Source organism: Loxodonta africana, chromosome 6, assembly GCF_030014295.1.
Source record: "Loxodonta africana isolate mLoxAfr1 chromosome 6, mLoxAfr1.hap2, whole genome shotgun sequence".
Classification (NCBI taxonomy): domain Eukaryota; kingdom Metazoa; phylum Chordata; class Mammalia; order Proboscidea; family Elephantidae; genus Loxodonta; species Loxodonta africana.
In genome coordinates, this window is record NC_087347.1 from 44,750,921 (window position 1) to 44,773,278 (window position 22,358).

At 39.7% G+C, this 22,358-nt stretch overlaps 1 protein-coding gene across 7 annotated transcripts in view; it reads right to left on the reverse strand.

Moving 5' to 3' along the window:
* LOC100663010 (caspase-8-like) overlaps positions 1–22,358 on the reverse strand; it is a 92,196-nt gene that overhangs the window by 31,566 nt on the left and 38,272 nt on the right. For all 7 annotated transcript variants that reach the window (XM_023542385.2, XM_023542383.2, XM_023542379.2 and 4 more), the window contains one exon: positions 19,487–19,815. In XM_023542385.2, coding sequence (XP_023398153.2) covers positions 19,487–19,791 — 305 coding nt within the window. In that variant the 5' untranslated portion in view covers positions 19,792–19,815. The remainder of the gene's footprint in view (positions 1–19,486; positions 19,816–22,358) is intronic.

The window sequence follows — 22,358 nt, forward strand, 5'->3', positions numbered from 1 at the left end:
TGAGGATGGCGCAAGATGGGGCAGTATTTCATTCTATGGTGGCTATGAGTCAGAACCGACTCGATAGTACCTAACAACAACAGTCCAGTCTAATCTTTGCCTGAAGAGTTGGTTTTGGGAATGGCTTTAGTTTGGGCTAACAGAGAGTCCAGGGGCCACATCTTCTGGGGTCCCTCCAGTCCCAGTCAGACCATTAAGTCTGGTCTTTTTACTAGAACTTGGGTTCTGCATTCCACTTTTCTCCTGCTCCCTCAGGGACTCTCTGTTGTGTTCCCTGTCAGGGGAGTCATTGGTGGTAGCCAGGCACTATCTAGTTCTTCTGGTCTCAGGCTAATGGAGTCTCTGGTTTATGTGGCCCTTTCTGTCTCTTGGGCTCATATTTTCCTTGTGTCTTTGGTGTTCTTCATTCTCCTTTGCTCCAGGTGGGTTGGGACGAATTGATGCATTTTAGATGGCTGTTTGCTAGCTTTTAAGAACCCAGACACCACTCACCAAAGTGGGATGCTGGCTTCATAGAATGAGTTTGGGAGTATTCCATCCTTTCCTATGCTCTGAAATACCTTTAGTAGTAGTGGTGTTAACCTCTTCTCTGAAAGTTTGGTAGAATTCTCCAGTGAAGCCGTCAGGGGCAGGGCTTTTTTGTTGTTGTTGGAAGTTTTTTAATTACCTTTTCAATCTCTTCTTTTGTTGTGGGTTTATTTAGTTGTTCTACCTCCCTTTGTGTTAGTTTATGTAGGTAGCGTGGTTCTAGAAATTTATCTATTTCCTCTAGGTTTTCAAATTTGTTAGAGTACAGTTTTTCACAGTATTCTGTTACGGTTCTTTTGATTTCAGTTGGGTCTGTTGTAATATCGGCCATCTCATTTCTTATTTGAATTATTTGCCTTCTCTCCTGTTTTTCATTTGTCAGTTTGGCCAATGATTTTGTGATCTTTTCAAAGAACCAGCTTTTGATCTTGTTAACTCTTGATTGTTTTTCTATTCTCTATTTAATTTATTTCTGCTCTAATTTTTATTATTTGCTTTCCTCTGGTGCCTGAGGGCTTCTTTTGCTGCTCTCTTTCTATTTGTTTGAGCTGTAGGGTTACTGCTTTGATTTTGGCCCTTCTTTTTGAATGTGTGTCTTTTTTGCTATAAATTGACCTCTGAACACTGCTTTTGCTGTGTCCCAAGGGTTCTGGTACAATGTGTTTTCATTTTCATTTGATTCTGTGAATTTCTTTATTCTGTCCTTAATTTCTTCTATAACCCAATAGTTTTTGAGCAAGGTGTTGTTCAGTTTTCATGTGTTTGGTTTTTTTTCTTTGCTTTTTCTGTTATTGATTTCTACTTTTATGGCTTTGTGATCAGAAAAGATGCTTTGTAATACTTAGATGTTCTGGATCCTGTTAAGGCTTGCTTTATGGCCTAATACACGGTCTGTTCTGGAGAATGTTTCATGTGCATTGGAAAAGAAAGTATACTTGGCTGCTCTTGGGTGGAGTGTTCTGTATATGTCTATGAGGTCAAAGCTGGTTGATTGTGGCATTTAGATCATCCATGTTTTTACTGAGCTTCTTTCTGGATGTTTTCTCCTTCACCAAAAGTGGTGTGTTGTAGCCTCCTACTATTATTGTGGAGCTGTCTATCTCTGTTTTCAATGCTGTTAGAGTTTTTTTAATGTATTTCGGAGCCCTATCATGGGGTGCATAAATATTTATTATGGTTATATCCTCCCGGTATATTGATGCTTTAATCATTATATAGTGTCCTTCCTTATCCTTTGTGGTCGATTTTACTTTAAAGGCTATGTTGTCAGAAATTAATATTGCCACTCCTGCTCTTTTTTGATTGTATTTTTTTCCATTCTTTGAGTTTTAGTTTGTTCGCGTCTTTAAGTCTAAGTGTGTCTTTTGTAGGCAGCATATAGACAGATGGTGTTTTTTTATCCATTCTGCCACTCTGTCTCTTCATTGGTGCATTTAGTCCATTTACATTCAGCGTAATTATTGGTAAATATGACTTTAGTGCTGTCATTTTGATGTACTTTTTTGTGTGTTGTTGACAGTTGGTTTGTTTCACTGAATTTTCTGTGCTGAGTCATTTTTATGTATTTTCTTTCCATTTTTTCGTTGTTGATTTTGTGTTTGCTGAGTCTTTATGTTTTTTCATTTTGATGTGTAGGATGGTTAGTTTCCTTTGTGGTTACCTTAAATATTTACCCATATTTTCCTAAGTTTAAATCAATCTTTTATTTCTTTATGTTGTCTTGATTTCCTCTCCATATGAAAGATCTATAACTACATTTTCTAGTCCCTCTTTTTTGTTTTAAGATTGTCATCTTTTACATAATGACATCTCTGTTCCCCTGTTTTCAGTGTTTTAGGGTTGATTTCTTTTTGTGACTTCCCCTTCTGGGTTGATATCTGGTTGCTCTGTCCTGTGCTCTAGTCGTGGGTTGTTATCTGATGTTATTGATTTTCCAACTGGAGGATGCCCTTTAGTATTTCTTGTAATTTTGGTTTGGTTTTTGCAAATTCCCTAAACTTCTGTTTATCTGGAAATGCCCTAATTTCACCAACATAATTGAGAAACAATTTTGCTGGATATATAAGTCTTGACTGGCAATTATTTTCCTTCAAAGCTTTATAAATGTCATCCCATTGCCTTCTTGCCTGCATGGTTTCTGCTGAGTAGTCTGAGCTTAGTCTTATTGGCTCTCCTTTGTAGATGACTTTTTGTTTATCCCTAGCCACTCTTAAAATTCTTTCTTCATCTTTGGTTTTGGCAAGTTTGATTATAACATGTCTTGGTAACTTTCTTTTGGTATCTGCCATGTGCAGATTTCGATGAGCGCCTTGGATGGATATCTTCTCATCTTTCAAGATACCAGGGAAGCTTTCTGCCAACAAATTTTAAACAATTCTCTCTGTTTTTTCTGTTATGCTCCCTCCCCCTGCCATTTTGGTACTCCAATCACTCATAGGTTATTTCTCTTAATAGCATTCCACATAATTCTTAGGGTTTCTTCATTTTTTTTAATTCTTTTATCAGATTTTCCTCAAATAAGTTGGTTTCATATGCTTTATCTTCAATATCACTAATTCTGGCTTCCATTGCCTCAATTCTGCTCCTATGACTTTCTATTGAGTTGTCTAATTCTGAAATTTTATTGTTAATCTTACAGATTTCTGTTCACTGTCTCTGTATGGATACTTGCAGCCTGTTAAATTTGTCATTATGCTCTTCTATAATCTTTTAAGTCCTCTATTGCTTTGTCTGTGTGTTGCTTGGCTTGTTCTGCATTTTGCCTGTTCTCCTTCCTGATCTCTTGAAAAGTTCTGCGTATTAATCTTTTGTATTCTACCTCTGGTAATTCCAGGAAATTCTCTTCCTTCGGAAGATTTCTTGATTCTTTATTTTGGGAGCTTGATGAAGCCATCATGTTCTGTCACTTTTTGTGACTTGATATTGACTGTTGTCTCCGAGTCATCAATAAGTTGTTGTATTTATTTATTTTATGTTTGCTTACTTTGTCTTAGTTCTTGTTCTGTTTTGTTTTCATATACCCATATAGGCTGGTCATGTGGGCTGGTTTGATTATTGGTGCTTTTGAAGCTCTAACGTCCTGTCACCTGGTGGTTAGATCTGTTACTATGTATGTGAGCCCAGGAGTCCATTTACTTTTCTTGTATGGATTCAGCTCAGGTGTCCAGGTAGTCAGTCACCAAGTGTGTGGTGCAAGCTCTCACCTAGAGTTCTATATGGGCAGGGGTGATTGGTGTAGGCACAGGTGTATCTGGCTGCAGTAGGAGGTCATGTGCTGAGCAAGGCAAGTGGCTGACAGCAGCCCCTGAGTGTCTGGGGGGAAAGCATGACCCTGTTCCCTAGAGCATGTAGGTGGGTGGGTTTTGCACCCAGACCATAAGCACCCAGTGCTGTTGGTTGTAAGTACTGGGAGGCACCACTTATTCTTGGACTCCTGTCACAGGTGGTGTGGGTGGAACCACCAGTCCTCAGGCCCCTGATGTGAGTAGGTGAGGATTCTGCTTAATAGGCTGAGTGGTATCAAATGTCACGAACTGGCCTCTCTGCCATATAGGTGATACAGTTGAAGTTAGGCTTCAGGTGTATACCCTGGTGTACTGTGCTAATGAGGGCCTATGCTATTGAAATGGACCCACACAGGTCTATGCAGGGGTGAAAGGCATTAAAATCTATGGACCCATTATGCCTGTGCCTAGTCAAAGGAGCTGTGCCTGCCCTGAGCTCCCGGCTTAGTGGAACTGGCAGATTATTTCCTCCCTGTTTGTTAATTTGTTCCCTCTCCAAAGCTCAGGACACACGACAGGTCTTACTTTCGGTCCAGGAAATGTGGCTGGTGCAAAAGTGGGGAGGGGTCAGATAAATGAGAGAGAGGTTTTTCCCAAAGGGGTGTTTTTTTAATCTTCACAGTAGGTTAGATGCAGGTATTTATCTTTTGTTGATTGAGTGCTGCTTTCCACTGGTTCTGGAGGCATGAGTAGACTCCCCATTTCTCGGTCTCTTCTGATGTGGAAAATGCAATCCGAGCACCACTGCTTGCCTCACCGATCTGGCCTGCATCTGGCCTCCTGGATTGTCAAATATAATCTATTCACTTGTTTTTTCAGGTCTTTGCTGTCAGAGGGCCCGCAGGAAGTGTTTTACTACTCTGCCGTCTTGGCCCCACCTCTACACAATTTTTCTTAAACCTAAAACTGCTCTTAAAAAATTATGCATTTTTTAAAAAAGCCGAATCAAAGTTCTTTTTCAAAAGATAATTTTAAGGTGACTCAAAAATTGGCAGTAAATTTCTTGAAGACTGTAATTAACAGAAATCCAAATTCTAGAAAAATTTGCTATTTTGTTCTATTCAATTCAGTGAATTTTGTCTTTGCTTTGCTTATGTCACAAAATCAAATTCTCATAGCATAATACCTTTTTAAACTTTGGAAATATCTAAATTATGTTGTTTAAAATGAAAACATGATCATCGCTGATCATCACTCATTGACTTCATACTGAGCAATATCTTCTCCGCCAGTAACCTTCTACATAAATTTAAAATATATTCGTACCCTGTCTTTAAACAAACTTTAAGACCTGTGTAACATCTTTCTCTTGAATCTCATTTCCCACCATTGTCTATGATCATCACTCTTGTTCCCACCAAAAATCCACCCTCTATGTCCTCACAGACTCAATCCCACCAAAGACTTGTAGTTTTCCAAACACACTACCACACCTTGCCCTCTCCCATCTTGATGTGATTTTTCTTGCCTGCCCCAACCCCCACTCTATTCCCATGTGTATTGGTGGATTCCCCCCACCCACTAAGAATCAGCTGAAGCATTAACTGAATGCCTGAAGATAGGCAACTCTGCTTTGCGTCACTGTGTCACCCTCTGTATACATGTTGTAAAGGTATGTTCTTATGTCTGAAACCACTATTAGAGTGTGAGCTCCTTGAAAGCTGAGTCTATGTTCTTTTCATTTTTGTAACCCAAAAAAGCAGTGAAGAGTGGTCAGGTACATGGAACCCAGACTATCTAGATTTGAATCCTGGCTCCAACACTTAGGAACAGTGTGGTCTTAGGCAATTTACTTATCGTCTTTGAACTTCAGTGTTCTCATCTTTAAAATACGAAGAATAATAATACTTATCTCAAAAGCTTGTTGGAAGAATTATTTTAGTTAATATATATAAAGTGCTTAATATATACCTTGGCACAAAGAAAGTGTTTAATAATACCTATTATTTGTGTTATCTAACTTCATGCCTGCACATAATAGACTTCAAGAGTTGCTTGTTTAGGCAAACTGTTTGTTACATATACATTTACCGTAATAACAAAAAGTGTTGCTTGTTTAAATGAACGAATGATGGTGTATTTAACAGGGCCAAAAAATATTTACTATTTCGTATATATATATATATACACACACACACATATAGCCATAAATATAATTTTTAAAACTTAATACAATGTATAATTACTCTGTTTGGAGTTAAAAATATGCAGACCATTAACGGACTGTGGAACCGGATGTATTGTGATACAGTGTAATAACATGACTGATCAACAGCCCTGCAGGTGGTTTGAAGGTAAACTTGACAGAAAATGAGTCAAATAACACAGGATACCACTGTTCACTAAGCATCAGTTTTTAGAATCATGGACCCATCAGGTGATTCTGGAACTACTGAAAGAAAGGAAGCATGAATTCACCACACATGGGCGAGGAGAAACAAACTGAACTTTAAAAAAGACTTTTTAACAGATATGTGTGCACTGGAGTAGAACAGATTAAAGCCTTGATAAGCTTTAGTCATAGAGTGAGTCCATATCCACCTGCCATATCTTTCCCATGAGGCTTAGAGAATTCCCTCTGAAGTGCATTTGTGATGGTTAAGGTTGTGTATCAACTTGGCTGGGCCATGATTCTCAGTGGTTTGGCAGTTATGTAATAATGTAGTTATACACCATTTTGTGATATAATCACCTCCATAATGTGAATTGATGTGATCAGCCAATCAGTTGTAAGGGGAGTTTCCTTGGGGGTGTGGCCTGCATATAATATATATGGACATTTTGGCAAAGCTTGCTGGCTTTTGCTCTCTCTGTATCCTGCATATGGCTCATCATCACCTGACCTCCAATTTTTGAGACTTGAGCCTGCTGTATTGCCTGCTAACATGGGGATTCATCAGCCTCTGCATATATACATAGGCTTCACGAGTTTTGCTTCTCTAGAGAACCAAGCCTTAGATATTTGGTACCAAGAGTGGCTCAAGACAAACAAAATTGTTAAGAATAAGTTTTCTAAATTGGTTCTCAAGTCTGGTTAGTCTTGAAGATGTTGATGACTCTGCCTCCAGTAGTAAAGAGGGTACTGCAAATCTATGGTGTGTGGTGGCAATAGAGTTATGCAAAATATCACCTCCAATAGATCATGTATTGGTGAGAGGTGAGACTCTGGGTGATCACATGTTTGATACTTTTCTACAATTTTGTCAGAATGAGAAGTATAAGGAAGCTGGTTGGTTGGTCCTACTTTTGCTGGACAAAGTGGTGAAAGAGATAAACTCAGGACTTCAGAGTCACAGCTCAAGTGCTACATAAAATACCTCAATGTTCCCACTTGTGCCCTGAAAGAAAGCCTTATTTCTTGCAGTAACAAAGCTGATACTGCCAAAAACCAAGTCCAGAATCTTATCTTAAGAGTGACTGAGTTACAATGCCAACTGAATTCCCAACATTGAATGGCGTCTGAAGTTAAAGGGTGGATATTGATTGGGAAGAAATGGGATCCTGAAACTTGGGATGGCAACATATGGGCAGATAATCAGGAAGCTGGGGATGCTGAACCCCTAAATTTTACTGAATCACTCCTAACAACCGAACCAGCCCTCTCACTACCATCTGAATAGATTACTCCATCTTTGAGTGCAAAGCCGTCCTCCCCAGTAAAGCCATCAGCTCCTCCACTCCACATTAACCCCGCTGTTTCTGAAGAGCCTTTGTCTGAAATATCACCTGGGGCAGTATCTGAGTCATTGCCTGGGGCATTGCCTGAGGCAAATGCCTTTCAGACACTGTGTTCTCAAAATACATCCCCATCACCCATTTTTGCTTCTAGATCTACAAAAAAATTCCCAGCGAGGTCCAAAAGGTGAAGTACAAAGTGTGACCCAGGAGGTGGTATGCTATACTCCAAAAGAACTGCTTGAATTTTCTAATATGCACAAACAGAAACCTGGGAAATATGTGTGGGAATGTCTGTTAAGGCTGTGGAATAATGGTGCAAGGAACATAAAGCCAAATCAGTCTGAGTTTATTGATATGGGCCCACTAAGTACAGATTCTTCATTCAGTGTTTCAGATCTAGAGGTCAGGAAAGGATCTGATAGTTTATTTGTTTGGTTAGCTGAAGCATGGATTATGTGGTAGCCTACACCAAATCAAGTTGAAGTACCCGACTCCCTTGGTGTACTATAGAAGAAGGTATCCAAAGGCATAGGGAAATCAGCAGGTCAGAGTGGATTTATCCAGTTATACCCACAGACCCAAATATTGAGTGTCCAGAGAACACAGCTTTTACCACAACTGTAAGGAACAAATTTGTAAGGGAGCCCCAGCATCCTTGAAGACTGTAGTAATTGCTATCTCATGTAAATCATATTTGACAGTGGGAACTGCACTAAATGAATTAAGACACCTAACTACAATGGGCCTGATTGAATCTTGTGGTGGTGGGGGCCAAGTGGTGGCACTCAATTGACAAAGACAAAGTGGGGGCGGTTACTGCAATGGACAGCAGAGTAAAAGCAGTAATCAGAATAGTCTGACTCATGTGGATTGATGGTGTTGGCTAGTTAGTCATGGTGTCCCTAGGAGTGAAATAGATAGGAAATCTATTAAATATTTTCTTGATCTGTACAAGCAGAAGAATTCTAAGTCAAATGAATGGCAGGCTAATTTGAATCACAGAACAGAGAGCCCCTCAATCAATTCCTACATTTGAGCCAGTTTACAGAACCACAACCCCTTGAATGAAGGGGATGCTGGGTCCCCTTGGGGAGGGACCTCAGTACACTGACAAAAATTTATACCATTAACCTTTCTCCCAAGCTTTCCCAAAAGGATCTACAGCCTTTTACAAGAGTGATGGTTCACTGGGGAAAAGGAAATAATTAGACTTTTTGAGGATTACTGGATAATGTCTCTAAACTGGCACTAATTCCAGGAGACCCAAAACATCACTGTGGCCCACCAGAGTGGGAGTGCATGAAGGCCAGGTTATTAATGGAGTCTTAGCTCAAGTTCATCTCACAGTGAGTCCAATGGGTCCCCAAACCCATTCTGAAGTGATTTCTTTCCAGTTCCATAATGAATAAATGAAATAGATATACTCAGCAACTGGAAGAAGCCCGCATTGGATTCCTGACAACTACAGTAAGGGCTATTATGGTAGGAAAAGCCAAGTGGATGCCATAAGAACTCCCCCACCTAGGAAAATAGTAAACCAAAAGCAATACCACATTCCTGGAGGGATTGCAGAGATTACTGCCACCATCAAGGGCTTGAAAGATGCAGGAGTGGTGATTGCCACCATGGCCCTTTTCAACTTGCCTATATGGCCTGTGCAATAAAGAGATGGATCTTGGAGAATGACACTGATTATCATAAACTTAACCAGGTGGTGACTCCAATTACAGCTGCTTTTCCAGATGTGACTTCATTGCTTGAACAAATTAATACATCTCCTGGTACCTGGCATGCAGCTATTGATCTGGCCAATTCCTTTTACTTGATTCAACTTTCGAAGGAACAACAGAAGCAGTTTGCTTTCAGCTGACAAGGCCAGCAATACACCTTCACTTTCCTACCTCAGAGGTATATCAACTTTCCAGCTCTATAATTTAGTCCACAGGAATTTTGACCACCTTCCCATTCCACAAGACATCATACTGGTCTATTACATTGATGACATTATGTTGATTGGACCTGGTAAGTAAGAAGTGTCAAAGACTCCAAAATTATTGATAAAATATTTGAGTGCTAGAGGGTCGGACAAAAATTCAGGTGCCTTCCACCTCAGTGAATTTTCTAGGGATCTGGTGGTGCAGAGCATATTGAGATATTCCTTCTAAATTAAAGGATAAGTTATCGCATCTGACTCCTCCTACAACTAAAAAGGAGGCACAACACCTGGTGGACCTCTCTGGATTTTGAAGGCAAGATATCCCTCATTTGGGAGTACTATTATGGCCTATTTATCAAGTGACTCGAAAAGCTCCTAGTTTTAAGTGGGGTCCAGAACAAGAGAAGGCTCTGCAACAGATTCAGGCTGTTGTGCAAGCTGCTCTGCCAATTGGGCCATATGATATGGCTGATCCAATGGTGCTTAAAGTGTCAGTTGTAGATAGAGATGCTGTTTGGAGTCTTTGGAAGGATCTTATTGGTGAATCACAGTGCATACCTTTAGGATTTTGGAGTAAAGCTTTGCCACCCTACACAGATAACTACTCTCCTTTTGAGAAACAGTTTTTCGTTTGTTACTAGGCCTTAGTAGGGACTGAACACTAGCCACCAAGTCGCTATATAGCCTGAGCTACCCATCATGAATTGCTTGTTGTCTGACCCACAGAGCCATAAAGTCAGACATGCATAGCAGCACTCCATCATTAAAGGAAGTGGTATATACGAGATCATGCCCAAGCAGCACCTGAAGGCAATAGTAGGTTGCATGATAAAGTGGCCTAAATGCCCATGGTCACCACTCTTGTCACATTACCATCTGTCATGGATTGAATTATGCCCCCCCAAAGACGTGTGTATCAATATGGGTGGGCCATTTTTCCTAGTATTGTGTGGCTGTCTTCCATTTTGTGACTGTAATTTTATGTTAAAGAGGATTAGGGTGGGATTGTAACACCCTTACTAAGGTCATATCCTTGATCCAATGTAAAGGGAGTTTGCCTGAAGTGTGACCTGTACAACCTTTTATCCTACAAGTGATATAAGGAAAGGGAAGCAAGAAGAGAGTGGGGATCTCATAACACCAAGAAAGCAGCACCAGGAGCAGAGCACGTCCTTTGGACTTTGGGTCACTGCACTTGAGGAGCTCCTCGACCAGAGGAAGATTGATGACAAGGAATCTTCCTGCAGAGCCAACAGAGACAGAAAGCTGTCCCCTGGAGCTTACACCCTGAATTTTGACTTGTAACCTTCTAGACTGTGAGAAAATAAATTCCTCTTTGTTAAAGCCATCCACGTGTGGTATTTCTGTTATAGCAGCACTAGATGACTAAGACAGAATTTGTACTAAGAGAGTGGGGTGCTGCTCTAACAGATACCTAAAATGTGGAAGCGGTTTTAAAACTCTGAAAGGATAGAGGAGCAGCATTGGAAGAGGACCAGCAACAGCAGAAAACCTGCAGTGACAGAGAAGTGGCAGCAACATAAAGCCAGCAGCAGCAGAACCAGAAGAGCAGGGCCAGACACTGTTGGAACTGACCCACAGAGCGAGAGAGTTGAGTGCCTGTGTGCAGGAGGCTTCCTGGCGGAGTAGGGTGCCTCCAGGCACTTACCAGTGGAGCTACAGAGCTTTGGAACACTTGCCCCAGCAGGGCAGGTGTGGGCGTGAGGCCCGAGGAGCTGAGGGGCCAAGAAACCAGGAAGCAGAAGCTGAAGGGACAAGAACTCAAGAAGCCGAGCTGCCTCAGTCTCAAAAGGTATGGCCAGGACCTCTGGGATTTCAAACAGTGGAGCCATGCCCTCTGGTGTTTCTAAGGGTGGAGCTTTCACTCAGATGCTCTAGAAGAATGGTGTGCCTAAAGCTGACAGAGCAGAGTTGCTCCCCAGTGGGCTTAGAAGGCCCCTGGCCTTGTTCTGACTCATGATATTGAGCTCTTTCCATTGTCTCTTTCCACAGATGTAGTTGATTTGATTCCTGTGTATTCCATCTGGTGAGGTCCATGTGTATAGTCACTGTTTATGTTGGTAAAAAAAAAAAAAAAAGTATTTGTAATGGAGAACTTATTGGTCTTGCAAAATTCAATCATGCAATCTCCAGCATCATTTCTATCGCCAAGGCCATATTTTCCAACTACTAGTCTTTTTTCTATGTTTCCAACTTTTGCACTCCAATCATCAGTAATGATCAGTGCATCCTGATTGCATGTTCGATTAATTTCAGACTGCAGAAGTTGGTAAAAATCTTCAATTTCTTCCTCTTTGGCCTTAGTTGTTGGTATGTAAATTTGAATAATAGTAGTATTAACTGGTCTTCCTTGTAGGCATATGGATATTATCCTATCACTGACAGTGTTGTACTTCAGGATAGATCTTGAAATGTTCTTTTTTGACAATGAATACAATGCCATTCCTCTTCAAGTTGTCATTCCCAGCATAGCAGACATATGATTGTCTGATTCAAAATAACCGAAACCAGTCTATTTCAGCTCACTAATGCCTAGGATATTGATCTTTATGCATTCCATTTCATTTTTGACGATTTCCAATTTTCCTAGATTCATAATTCATACATTCCTGCTTCCAATTATTAAAGGATGTTTGCAGCTGTCTCTTCTCATTTTTAGGTGTGCCACATTAGCAGATGAAGGTCCCAAAAGCTTGACTGCATCCACATCATTAAGGTCAACCCTCCTTTGAGGAGGCAGCTCTTCCCCAGTGCCTTCTGAGTCTTCAGTCTTCTGAGTGCCTTCCAACCTGAGGGGCTCATCTTCTGGCACTATATCAGACAATGTTCAGCTGTTATTCATAAGATTTTCACTGGCTAATTCTTTTCAGAAGTAGACCACCATGTCCTTCTCCCCAGTCTGTCTTAGTCTGGAAGATCAGCTGAAACCTGTCTGCCATGGGTGACCCTGCTATGTGACCCTTCACTGGTTTTGCCTCTCTAGAGAGCCCAGCCTAAGACAGCATTGAACCTTTACCATGAGCAAGTAACATCTGCTGAAGGCTCAGGGCCAGATATGTGAGCTAAGGGAGATCCTCCCAAGATACATGGGCCCTCTCCAAGTATAAGTGGCCCCCAAAGTGTAGGGAAAGGGCAGGAGATCTGAAAAAGCTACCTCTGAGGCACAATAAACCTTCACTAAGTGTACTACCTCCACGTGTCTGTTTGTCATACTGTCGTGGCTTGCATGTTGCTGTGATGCTGGAAGCTATGCCACCGGTATTCAGATACCAGCAGGGTCACCCATGGAAGTCACCCCAGGATGGATGGCACTCAAAAGATAACTGGGGAAGAGCTGCCTCCTTGAAGTAGAGTTGACCTTAATGACATGGATGGAGTAAAGCTGTCAGGGGCCTTCATTTGCTGATGTGGCACAACTCAAAATGAGAAGAAACAGCTGCAAACATCCATTAATAATCGGAACCTGGAATGTACGAGGTATGAATCCAGGAAAACTGGAAATCGTCAAAAGTGAAATGGAATGCATAAACATCGATATCCTAGGCAATAGTGAGCTGAAATGGACTGGTATTGGCTATTTTGAATCAGACAATCATACAGTCTACTATGCTGTGAACAACAACTTGAAGAGGAATGGTGGTGCATTCATCCTCAAAAAGAACATTTCAAGATCTATCCTGAAGTACAACACTGTCAGTGATAGGATAATATCCATATGCCTACAAGAAAGACCAGTAAATACGACTATTATGTAAATTTATGCACCAACCACTAGGGCCAAAGATGAAGAAATAGAAGATTTTTATCAGCTGCTACAGTCTGAAATTGATCAAACATGCAATCAAGATGCATTGATAATTACTGGCGATTGGAATGTGAAAGTTGGAAACAAAGAAGAAGGATCAGTAGTTGGAAAATATGGCCTTGGTGATAGAAAAAATGCTAGAGATCGAATGACAGAATTTTGCAGGACCAATGACTTCTTCATTGCAAATACCTTCTTTCACCATTTTTTTTTTTATACATATGGACATCGTCAGACGAAACACACAGAAATCAAATTGGCTACGTCTGTGGAAAGAGACAATGGAAAAGCTCAATATCATCAGTCGGAACAAGGCCAGAGGCTGACTGTGGAACAGACCATCAATTGCTCATATGTGAGTTCAAGCTGAAACTGAAGAAAATCAGAGCAAGTCCATGAGAGCCAAAATAGGACATTGAGTATATCCCACCTGAATTTAGAGACCGTCTCAAGAATAGATTTGACGCACTGAACACTAGTGACCGAAGACCAGATGAGTTGTGGAATGACATCAAGGACATTATCCACGAAGAAAGCAAGAGGTCATAGGAAAGAAAGGAAAGACCAAGATCGATGTCAGAGGACACTCTGAAACTTGCTCTCAAACGTCAAGCAGCTAAAGCAAGAGGAAGAATTGATGAAGTAAAAGAACTAAACAGAAGATTTCAAAGGGCATCTTGAGAAGACAAAGTAAGGTATTATAATGACATGTGCAAACAGGTGGAGATGGAAAACCAAAAGGGAAGAACACGCTTGGTGTTTCTCAAGCTGAAAGAACTGAAGAAAAAATTCATGCCTCGAGTTGCAGTGGTGAAGGAGTCTATGGGGAAAATATTAAACAATGCAGGAAGCATCAAAAGAAGATGGAAGGAGTACACAGAGTCATTATACCAGAAAGAATTAGTTGATGTTCAACCATTTCAAGAGGTGGCGTATGATCAGGAACCGATGGTACTGAAGGAAGATGTCCAAGCTGCTCTGAAGGCATTGGCAAAAAACAAGGCTCCAGGAATTGATGGAATATCAATTGAGATGTTTCAACAAACAGATGCAGTGCTGGAGGTGCTCACTCGTCTATGCCAAGAAATCTGGAAGACAGCTTCCTGGCCAGTGGACTGAAAGAGATCCATATTTATGCCTATTCCCAAGAAAGGTGATCCAACTGAATGTGGAAATTGTAGAACAATATCATTAATATCACACACAAGCAAAATTTTGCTGGAGATCGTTCAAAAATGGCTACAGCAGCGTATGGACAGGGAACTGCCAGAAACTCAGGCCGGTTTCAGAAGAGGACGTGGAACCACGGATATCATTGCTGATGTCAGATGGATCCTGGCTGAAAGCAGAGACTACCAGAAGGATGTTTATCTGTGTTTTATTGACTACGCAAAGGCATTCAACTGTGTGGATCATAACGAATTATGGATAACATTGAGAAGAATGGGAATTCCACAACATTTAATTGTGCTCATGAGGAACTGTTACATAGGTCAAGGGGCAGTTGTTCGGACAGAACAAGGGGATATTGATTGGTTTAAAGTCAGGAAAGATGTGCGTCAGGGTTGTATTCTTTCACCATACCTATTCAATCTGTATGCTGAGCAAATAATCCGAGAAGCTGGGCTATATGAAGAAGAATGGGGCATCAGCATTGGAGGGAGACTCATTAACAACCTGCGTTATGCAGATGACACAACCTTGCTTGCTGAAAGTGAAGAGGACTTGAAGCAATTACTAATGAAGATCAAAGACCACAGCCTTCAGTATGGATTGCACCTCAACATAAAGAAAACAAAAATCCTCACAACTGGAGCAACAAGCAACATCATGATAAACAGAGGAAAGATTGAAATTGTCAAGGATTTCATTTTACTTCGATCCACAATCAACAGCCATGGAAGCAGCAGTCAAGAAATCAAAAGACACATTGCATTGGGTAAATCTGCCACACAGGGCCTCTTTAAAGTGTTGAAGAGCAAAGATATCACCTTGAAGACTAAGGTGTGCCTGACACAAGCCATGGTATTTTCAATTGCATCGTATGCATGTGAAAGCTGGACAATGAGTAAGGAAGACAGAAGAAGAAGTGATGCCTTTGAATTGTGGTGTTGGCGAAGAATATTGAATATACCACAGACTGCCAAAAGAACAAACAGATCTTTCTTGGAAGAAGTACAACCAGAATGCTCCTTAGAAGCAAAGATGGTGAGACTGCATCTTACATACTTCGGACATGTTGTCAGGAGGGATCAGTCCCTGGAGAAGGACATTATGCTTGGCAGAGTACAGGGTCAGTGGAAAAGAGGAAGACCTCAACAAGGTGGATTGACACAGTGGCTGCAACAATGAGCTCAAGCATAACAACGATTGTAAGGATGGCTCATGACCGGGCAATGTTTTGTTCCGTTGTGTGTAGGGTCGCTATGAGTCAGAACTGACTCAACGGCACCTAAGAACAACAACAAGTGTACTACAGTGGCACACTGGAACCTGGAGGAAGGGCATCAAGGATGAATAATGTCTTGTAAGGCACGGAGAGCTGGGTCTGGGACTAGAAAATAAATAAATTTTCCTGGGGCCTCAAAAAGCTTGTGGCTTGGGTATAAAGCACAGAGAGAGCTCCCATGGCTTGGAAAGTTGGTGGTCAGGCTGTAAAGTACAAAGAAATCTCCAAAGTCTTGACAGCATTCAGATTCCAAGCCCAGCTGAAGGGAAAGTCCTGAATGTACCCTAAATACATTTGAAGCTAGGAGAAAACTGAAATTAACTAAAGCTGTAACAAAGCACATACCCAGCTCAACTATGTATTAAATGGACTTAGCCCACATTTTAGTGGCCTGATACAAAAGAGGCTTGTAATTTCTTAGGTAAATATTGCTTCTTTCAATCTCCATTGTTCCCTTATGGATGATGATTGTAATGAAATAAAGTAATATAGAGACAGGCAAAGAAGTAGGAAAATGTGACCCACAAACAACAGAAAAATGCCCATAGAAGCAATTTCACAGATGGTTCAGATGTTGGAATTAGCAGGAAAGATTTTTACATTATTTATGATAGTATATTAAAGGAGGAAACGCTGGTGGTGTAGTGGTTAAGTGCTATGGCTGCTAACCAAAAAGTCAGCAGTTTGAATCTGCCAGGTGCTCCTTGGAAACTCTACAGGGCAGTCCTAATCTGCCCTATAAGATTGCTCTGAGTCGGAATCGACTCAATGTCACTGGGTTTGGTTTTGGTTTTTTTATATTAAAGGAAGAAAATGTGTTGAATATTGGGGAAACTATAGCAGAGAATAGAAAGAATTTTGAAAATTTTAATGCTAGAAATAGAAAATACAAAATCAGAAATGAAGAATTTAATTCAATGGATTAACAATGGACACAATACAGAAGAAGAATAGATCTATGAACTTAGTATTGCTTAGCAAATCCCAAACAGGACAAATACAAAGAAAAGCACAGCTAGACATTTCCTGATAAAAATGCTAAAAATTAAAGTGAAAAATAATATCTTACAAGTAGTCAGAGAAAAATGACTCAGTGCATATAGGGAAACACAATAAAAATTATGGCAGACTTCTCACCAGAAACAATGGGACCCAGAAAACAATGGAATGACATCTATAAAGTGCTGAAAGAAAATAAGTCAACATAGAATTCTGTATTCTGCGCAAATATTCTTAAAAAATAAACATAAAAAAAGACATTTTCAGACAGACGAAAACTGAGAAAATTTGTCTTCGGCCAACTTGCACTACAAGAATCGCTAAAGGAAATGCTAAAGAGAAATTATACCAGATGATATTCTGGATCTGTGGGAAGGAAAAAGAGCACCAAAAAAAAAAAAAGAAAAAAATGAAGATAAACAAAATTTTTTTTATATTTGTTATCTATCTATCTAAATTTCTTTAAAAGATTCTTATCTGTTTAAAACACAAAAAATAAGAAATTCTTCTGGGATATATAACACATGTGGAAGTAAAATACGTAACAAGAACACAAAGAGTGGAAGGAAATTGAATTACACTCTGGTAGTGTTTTTATATTGTTCGAGAAGAATACTACTTAAAGATTTTAGTGATAAGTTGAAAATGCATATTATAATCTCTTGAACAACCACTAAATGTAACACGAAGCATTATAGCTAAGAAACTGATTAGAGTAAATACAATGAAATACAAAAAACACTGGATTAACACAACAGAAAGCCAGAGAAAAGAAACAAGGAAACAATGGACAGATTCAATAAATCGCAAACAAATACAAAGATGGCGTAATTAAACAACAACCATATCAATAATTAGTTTAAATGAAAATAGACTAAACATTTTACATAAAAGGCAGAGATTATCTGATTTGGTAAAAATATAAGACCCAAATCTATGATGCTTACAAAAAAACAACTGTGTCATGCTGAAAATAAAAAGTTGGAAAAGACATATCATGAAACAGTAAGTTATTGATTCACATAAAAACATGGATGAATCTCACAGACATTATTCTGAGAGAAATCAGCCAGAAACAAAATAATATATACTATTAATATACATATGTTAATATCCATAGAAGGCAGTCCCCAGGTTACAAACGTACAACTTAAGGACAACTTGTACTTGTCCTTCAATGTTATGTAAATTTGCCCTCACTTTGAAACAACTGAACCACTCACAACAAATTCTTCATTACAATCACCTTCACCTCCTGCACATACAGCTTTTAAATCATTGAAAAGGCTTTGTCATGGATTGAATTATGTCCCCCCCAAAATGTGTGTATCAACTTGGTTAGGTCATGATTTCCAGTATTCTGTGGTTGACCTCCATTTTGTGATTGTAATTTTATGTTGAGAGGATTAGGGTGGGGTTGTAACACCACCCTTACTCAGGTCACCTCCCTGATCCAGTGTAAAGGGAGTTTTCCAGGGATGTGGCCTGCACCACTTTTATCTCACAAGAGATAAAAGTAAAGAGAAGCATGTCGGGGGGAGTTGGGGGACCTCATACCACCAAGTAAGTAGCACCAGAAGCAGAGCACATCCTTTGGACATGGGGTCCCTGCACCTGAGAAGCTCCTCGACCAGTGGAAGATTGAGGACAAGGACCTTCCTCCAGAGCCGACAGAGACAGAAAGCCTTCTCCTGGAGCCAACACACTGAATTTGGACTTGTAAACTACCAGACTATGAGGAAATAAATTTCTCTTCGTTAAAGCCATCCACTTGTGGTATTTCTGTTATGGCAGCACTAGATAACTAAGACAGGCTTTGAGCCTTTTCTTGCACTAAAAAAAAAAAATTTTTTTTTTTTTTTTTAGTAAGGCTAAGTAAATACGTACCTGTTCTGATTTACCTACAAATTCTTAAAGACACACTCAGGAATGGATCTCAGTTGTAGCCTGTGGACAGCCTGTAATAATTTATCTAACTAACTATTCTATCTAGCATAATACAATTAATTGATTGTATATAAATCAGAAAGTGCTTGCCTCTTGGGGTAAGGGTGGGGTTGACTAGAAAGTAATATGAGAGAACTTTCTGGGGTGATTAAAATGTTCTGTATCTTATTTTGGGTACAATTATACAGTGTATACAATTATCAAAGCTCATGAACTAAACATTTAAGTTTTGTGAATTTTATTATATGTAAATTTTACTTCAATAGAAAGCATGTGCATAAAATATAGAGGAGCTTTTAAAAATGTCTTAGGTCTCTGCAAGCAGGTGGGAGTGTTTTTTTAGGCTGTGGAATGATGTTATCCAATAAACAAACCAAGCACATGTCATGACAAAAGTAAGGCCTAGTCACCAACATAGATGAACACACATTAAAAACTCAATAAAGTATATGTGTATACATCTATATTTATACCTATATTTATATCATCTATACCTGTATCTATGTATATATTTACATAAGGAGAGAAAGGGAGGGGGAGACAAAGAAAGAATGAGAATCAAAAATCCTCGAAACTATTAGCATATTTGCATGTAAGTAGATTATAAAACATGTTGAAAATAAGTTTTTCTTTCCCAGTTCAGTAATGTTTGTATTCCAGATTATATAATCTTCTCAGTGTTTATTGCTTCTATGTCTTTAAGCCTTTTTTCTGGACCCAATGGGACATCTTTCCAGAGCCTGTGACCTCACACAGACAACTAGTTCACGTAATAAACACCAAACTGTGTCTACTTAACACACTTCTCCAAGCCCCAACACTGTGGAGGTACTACTCACCTGTAGGCAGAAATCTGGGCCCTGCCTGGTGTCTGAAGGTCCCTCTCCATTTCCTCTCTGCTGACCCTCAGGTAATCAATCAGCAGATCCAGTCTTTGAATTCGGAAAAGCAGCTCCTTCAGGAAGAACTGGTTATTCTCCCTCAACATTCCATTTTTTTTCAGTTCACCAAAGAATGTTAATACATCCCTGATGCCTTCCTGCTTGCTTTTGGGGATGTAGTCCAGGCTCAGGAACTTGAGTGAGGCCAGCTCCTTGCTATTCAGATGCTGTGCAATTTTCCAGAGAAGTATTCTGAAGTCCATGATTGTTAAAAATGTACATCCAACCTAGGTAAACAGAAATATTATGTCAAGAAGATAGACAAAGACTTAACTGCCCATTTACCATTCATCAAAATTTATTGACCATCTATTATTTCCTATATTACATGCTTAAAATACTGAAAGTTGAACAGGACCAGTTCCTGCTGTCAAATTGTTTGCTCGTGGGGAAAACATGTAAGATAAGCAACCACTGTGATTTTGTGAGAGAAATACAGTGTGGAGAAGTGTGAGGAGGGCGTTGTAAGGATATAGAGGCCTGGACACTGCCCTGAAGGGTTGGCAGTAATGATGGGTGGGAGGAGCTCTTGAGAGCAGGACCCTGTCCAGGTGTTTAGAACAAAACTTTGTATTTGGTTGTACACAGGAACAAGACTCTGACACAATATCACACAGGCTACAGTGTCTGACTTATAGCAACCCTATTGGACAGAGTAGAACGGCCCCTTACGGTTTCGTAGGGTGTAATCTTTATGGAAGATCTCCAGTTCTTTTCTCCCATGGAACCACTGGTGGGTTTGAACTGCTGACCTTTAGGTTAACAGCCGAGCACTTAACCATTGTGCAACCAGGGCTCTTTCATAAGTACATAAAGAAGTAAATACAGAACTATTGACTGCACCATTATTGCAGTAGCAAATGACTAAAATCAACCTAAATGTTTATCAAATTGAGTAGTTTTCACACAATAGAATACTCTGGCCATTAAAAAAAATTGCAGATCAAAATATTTGGATATAGAGCAATTTCCAAGATGTTTTGATACATGAGAAAGGGTCGTACAGAACACTGTGAATAAGATATTTATATAATGTATATGTGTATGCTATTTACACTGTTATAATTTATATGTATATCCTACCTACATAGTATAAATATTTAGCTAGCATATACACGAAGTTATACATAAATGCAGGGCCACCATTAGACTTGAGGTGCCAGTGTGAAATTACAAAATGGCATTTCTTCTACATCCCAGTTCCTTCAAAGTTATGTATCTCTTGAAACTGAAAACCTTCAAAAATATTTCCTAAGAAAAAAACCTGAATCTTGTTACAAGGTGAGTATTGACAGGGAGTGGCACTTAGCCTAAAAAAGAAAACTGAAGACTTGACTGCTCCCTTTAACCACTAATTGTGCTTCGTGAGATCTCACAAGTCACAGTGTCCTGGTAGAAACTCAGTTTTCACACAAACACCATACACATCAGAGCTCCCTCACCAGAGGCCTATCATACAACCCAGGAGATGTTTTTAAACCTTAATAAAACTCCTAACTAATCCCACATTTTTCAAACCTTAATAAAACAGGCGACTAACAACATAATTGCTCAATTTCTAGGAGAAAAGTAATTAAAATTGCTATAAACATTTGACTAGTCAAGCATAGTTCTCTAGGAATTGGTTGGCCTATGTTTCCTGTTTATATTGCTCTGAATAGTTTTATATATATATATATATATAAAGCCCTGGTGGCACAGTGGTTCAGAGCTCAGCTGGTAACCAAATGTTGGCAGTTTGAATCCACCAGCTACTCTTTGAAAACACCATGGAGCAGTTCTACTCTATCCTATAAGGTCGTTATGAGTCAGAATTGAATTGAATATATACATATATATTAGTTTCTCAAAAAGTGAGAAAGAATGAAAAATTACCATTACTAAGCAAGGGTGTGGCCACAAGCCATTCTGACCTGAAAATCGAGGTGAGGGTAGCTCAAATTTTGGCTCTTGTTAATAAGTTACTACCAGGAAACAGGGTGAGGCTTATGCCCAAATAGAAATCTCGAGAAGAAATTAACATCCCTTAGTGTGATGTAAGGCTGAGGCGGAAGTACAGAGCTTCTCGAAGGAACATGAATATGTAACCATTGCAAGGCTTCCATCCCTGAGGCACTATGAGAGGATGTGAACTGGGAAAGCTCCCAGTGGTTCACACATGACACAAAATTAAAAAAATAGATCTTCATGGTACCTCCCCAAGACCCAGAAAAATCTTACCAGAGGGCAAATCCTGCTGCTCCTTCACAGGATGAACGCTAAACAGTGTTTTCAGAGTTGACTGGAAAGTCTGACTGAGTGGATAGAGGCCTGGACTTGGATTTGGGCAGCTGAGTTTTCAGTCTAACTGTTTGTCTCTGGATAGGTTATTTCAGTTCTCTGGGCTCTAGTTTCCACATTTCTAAATGAGGGGTTGAATGAGATAATCTCTAAGGATTCTTCACATCAAACATTTGATTATACTATGACTGTATCTCCTTTTCACATTTTCAGGATTTCAATTTTTTTAAATATGATCAAAGGTCAGACTTCTACACATTATGTTTTCAACAAACGTTTATTACACACACTCACTGTTCTAGGTGCTAGTGAAGTACAGTGAATGAAACAGATAAAAGTCCCTATCTCAGATTGTAATTCAGGTTGATTGTTTTCTTATATTGAACGGAAAAACATCTATAGAAGAATCCTGATCAAGAAGAGGAAAATTCTAAAGAGAATTTCAAATTCTCATGAGATCCAGACTTTCTAGAGCCATGGAGGCTGGATG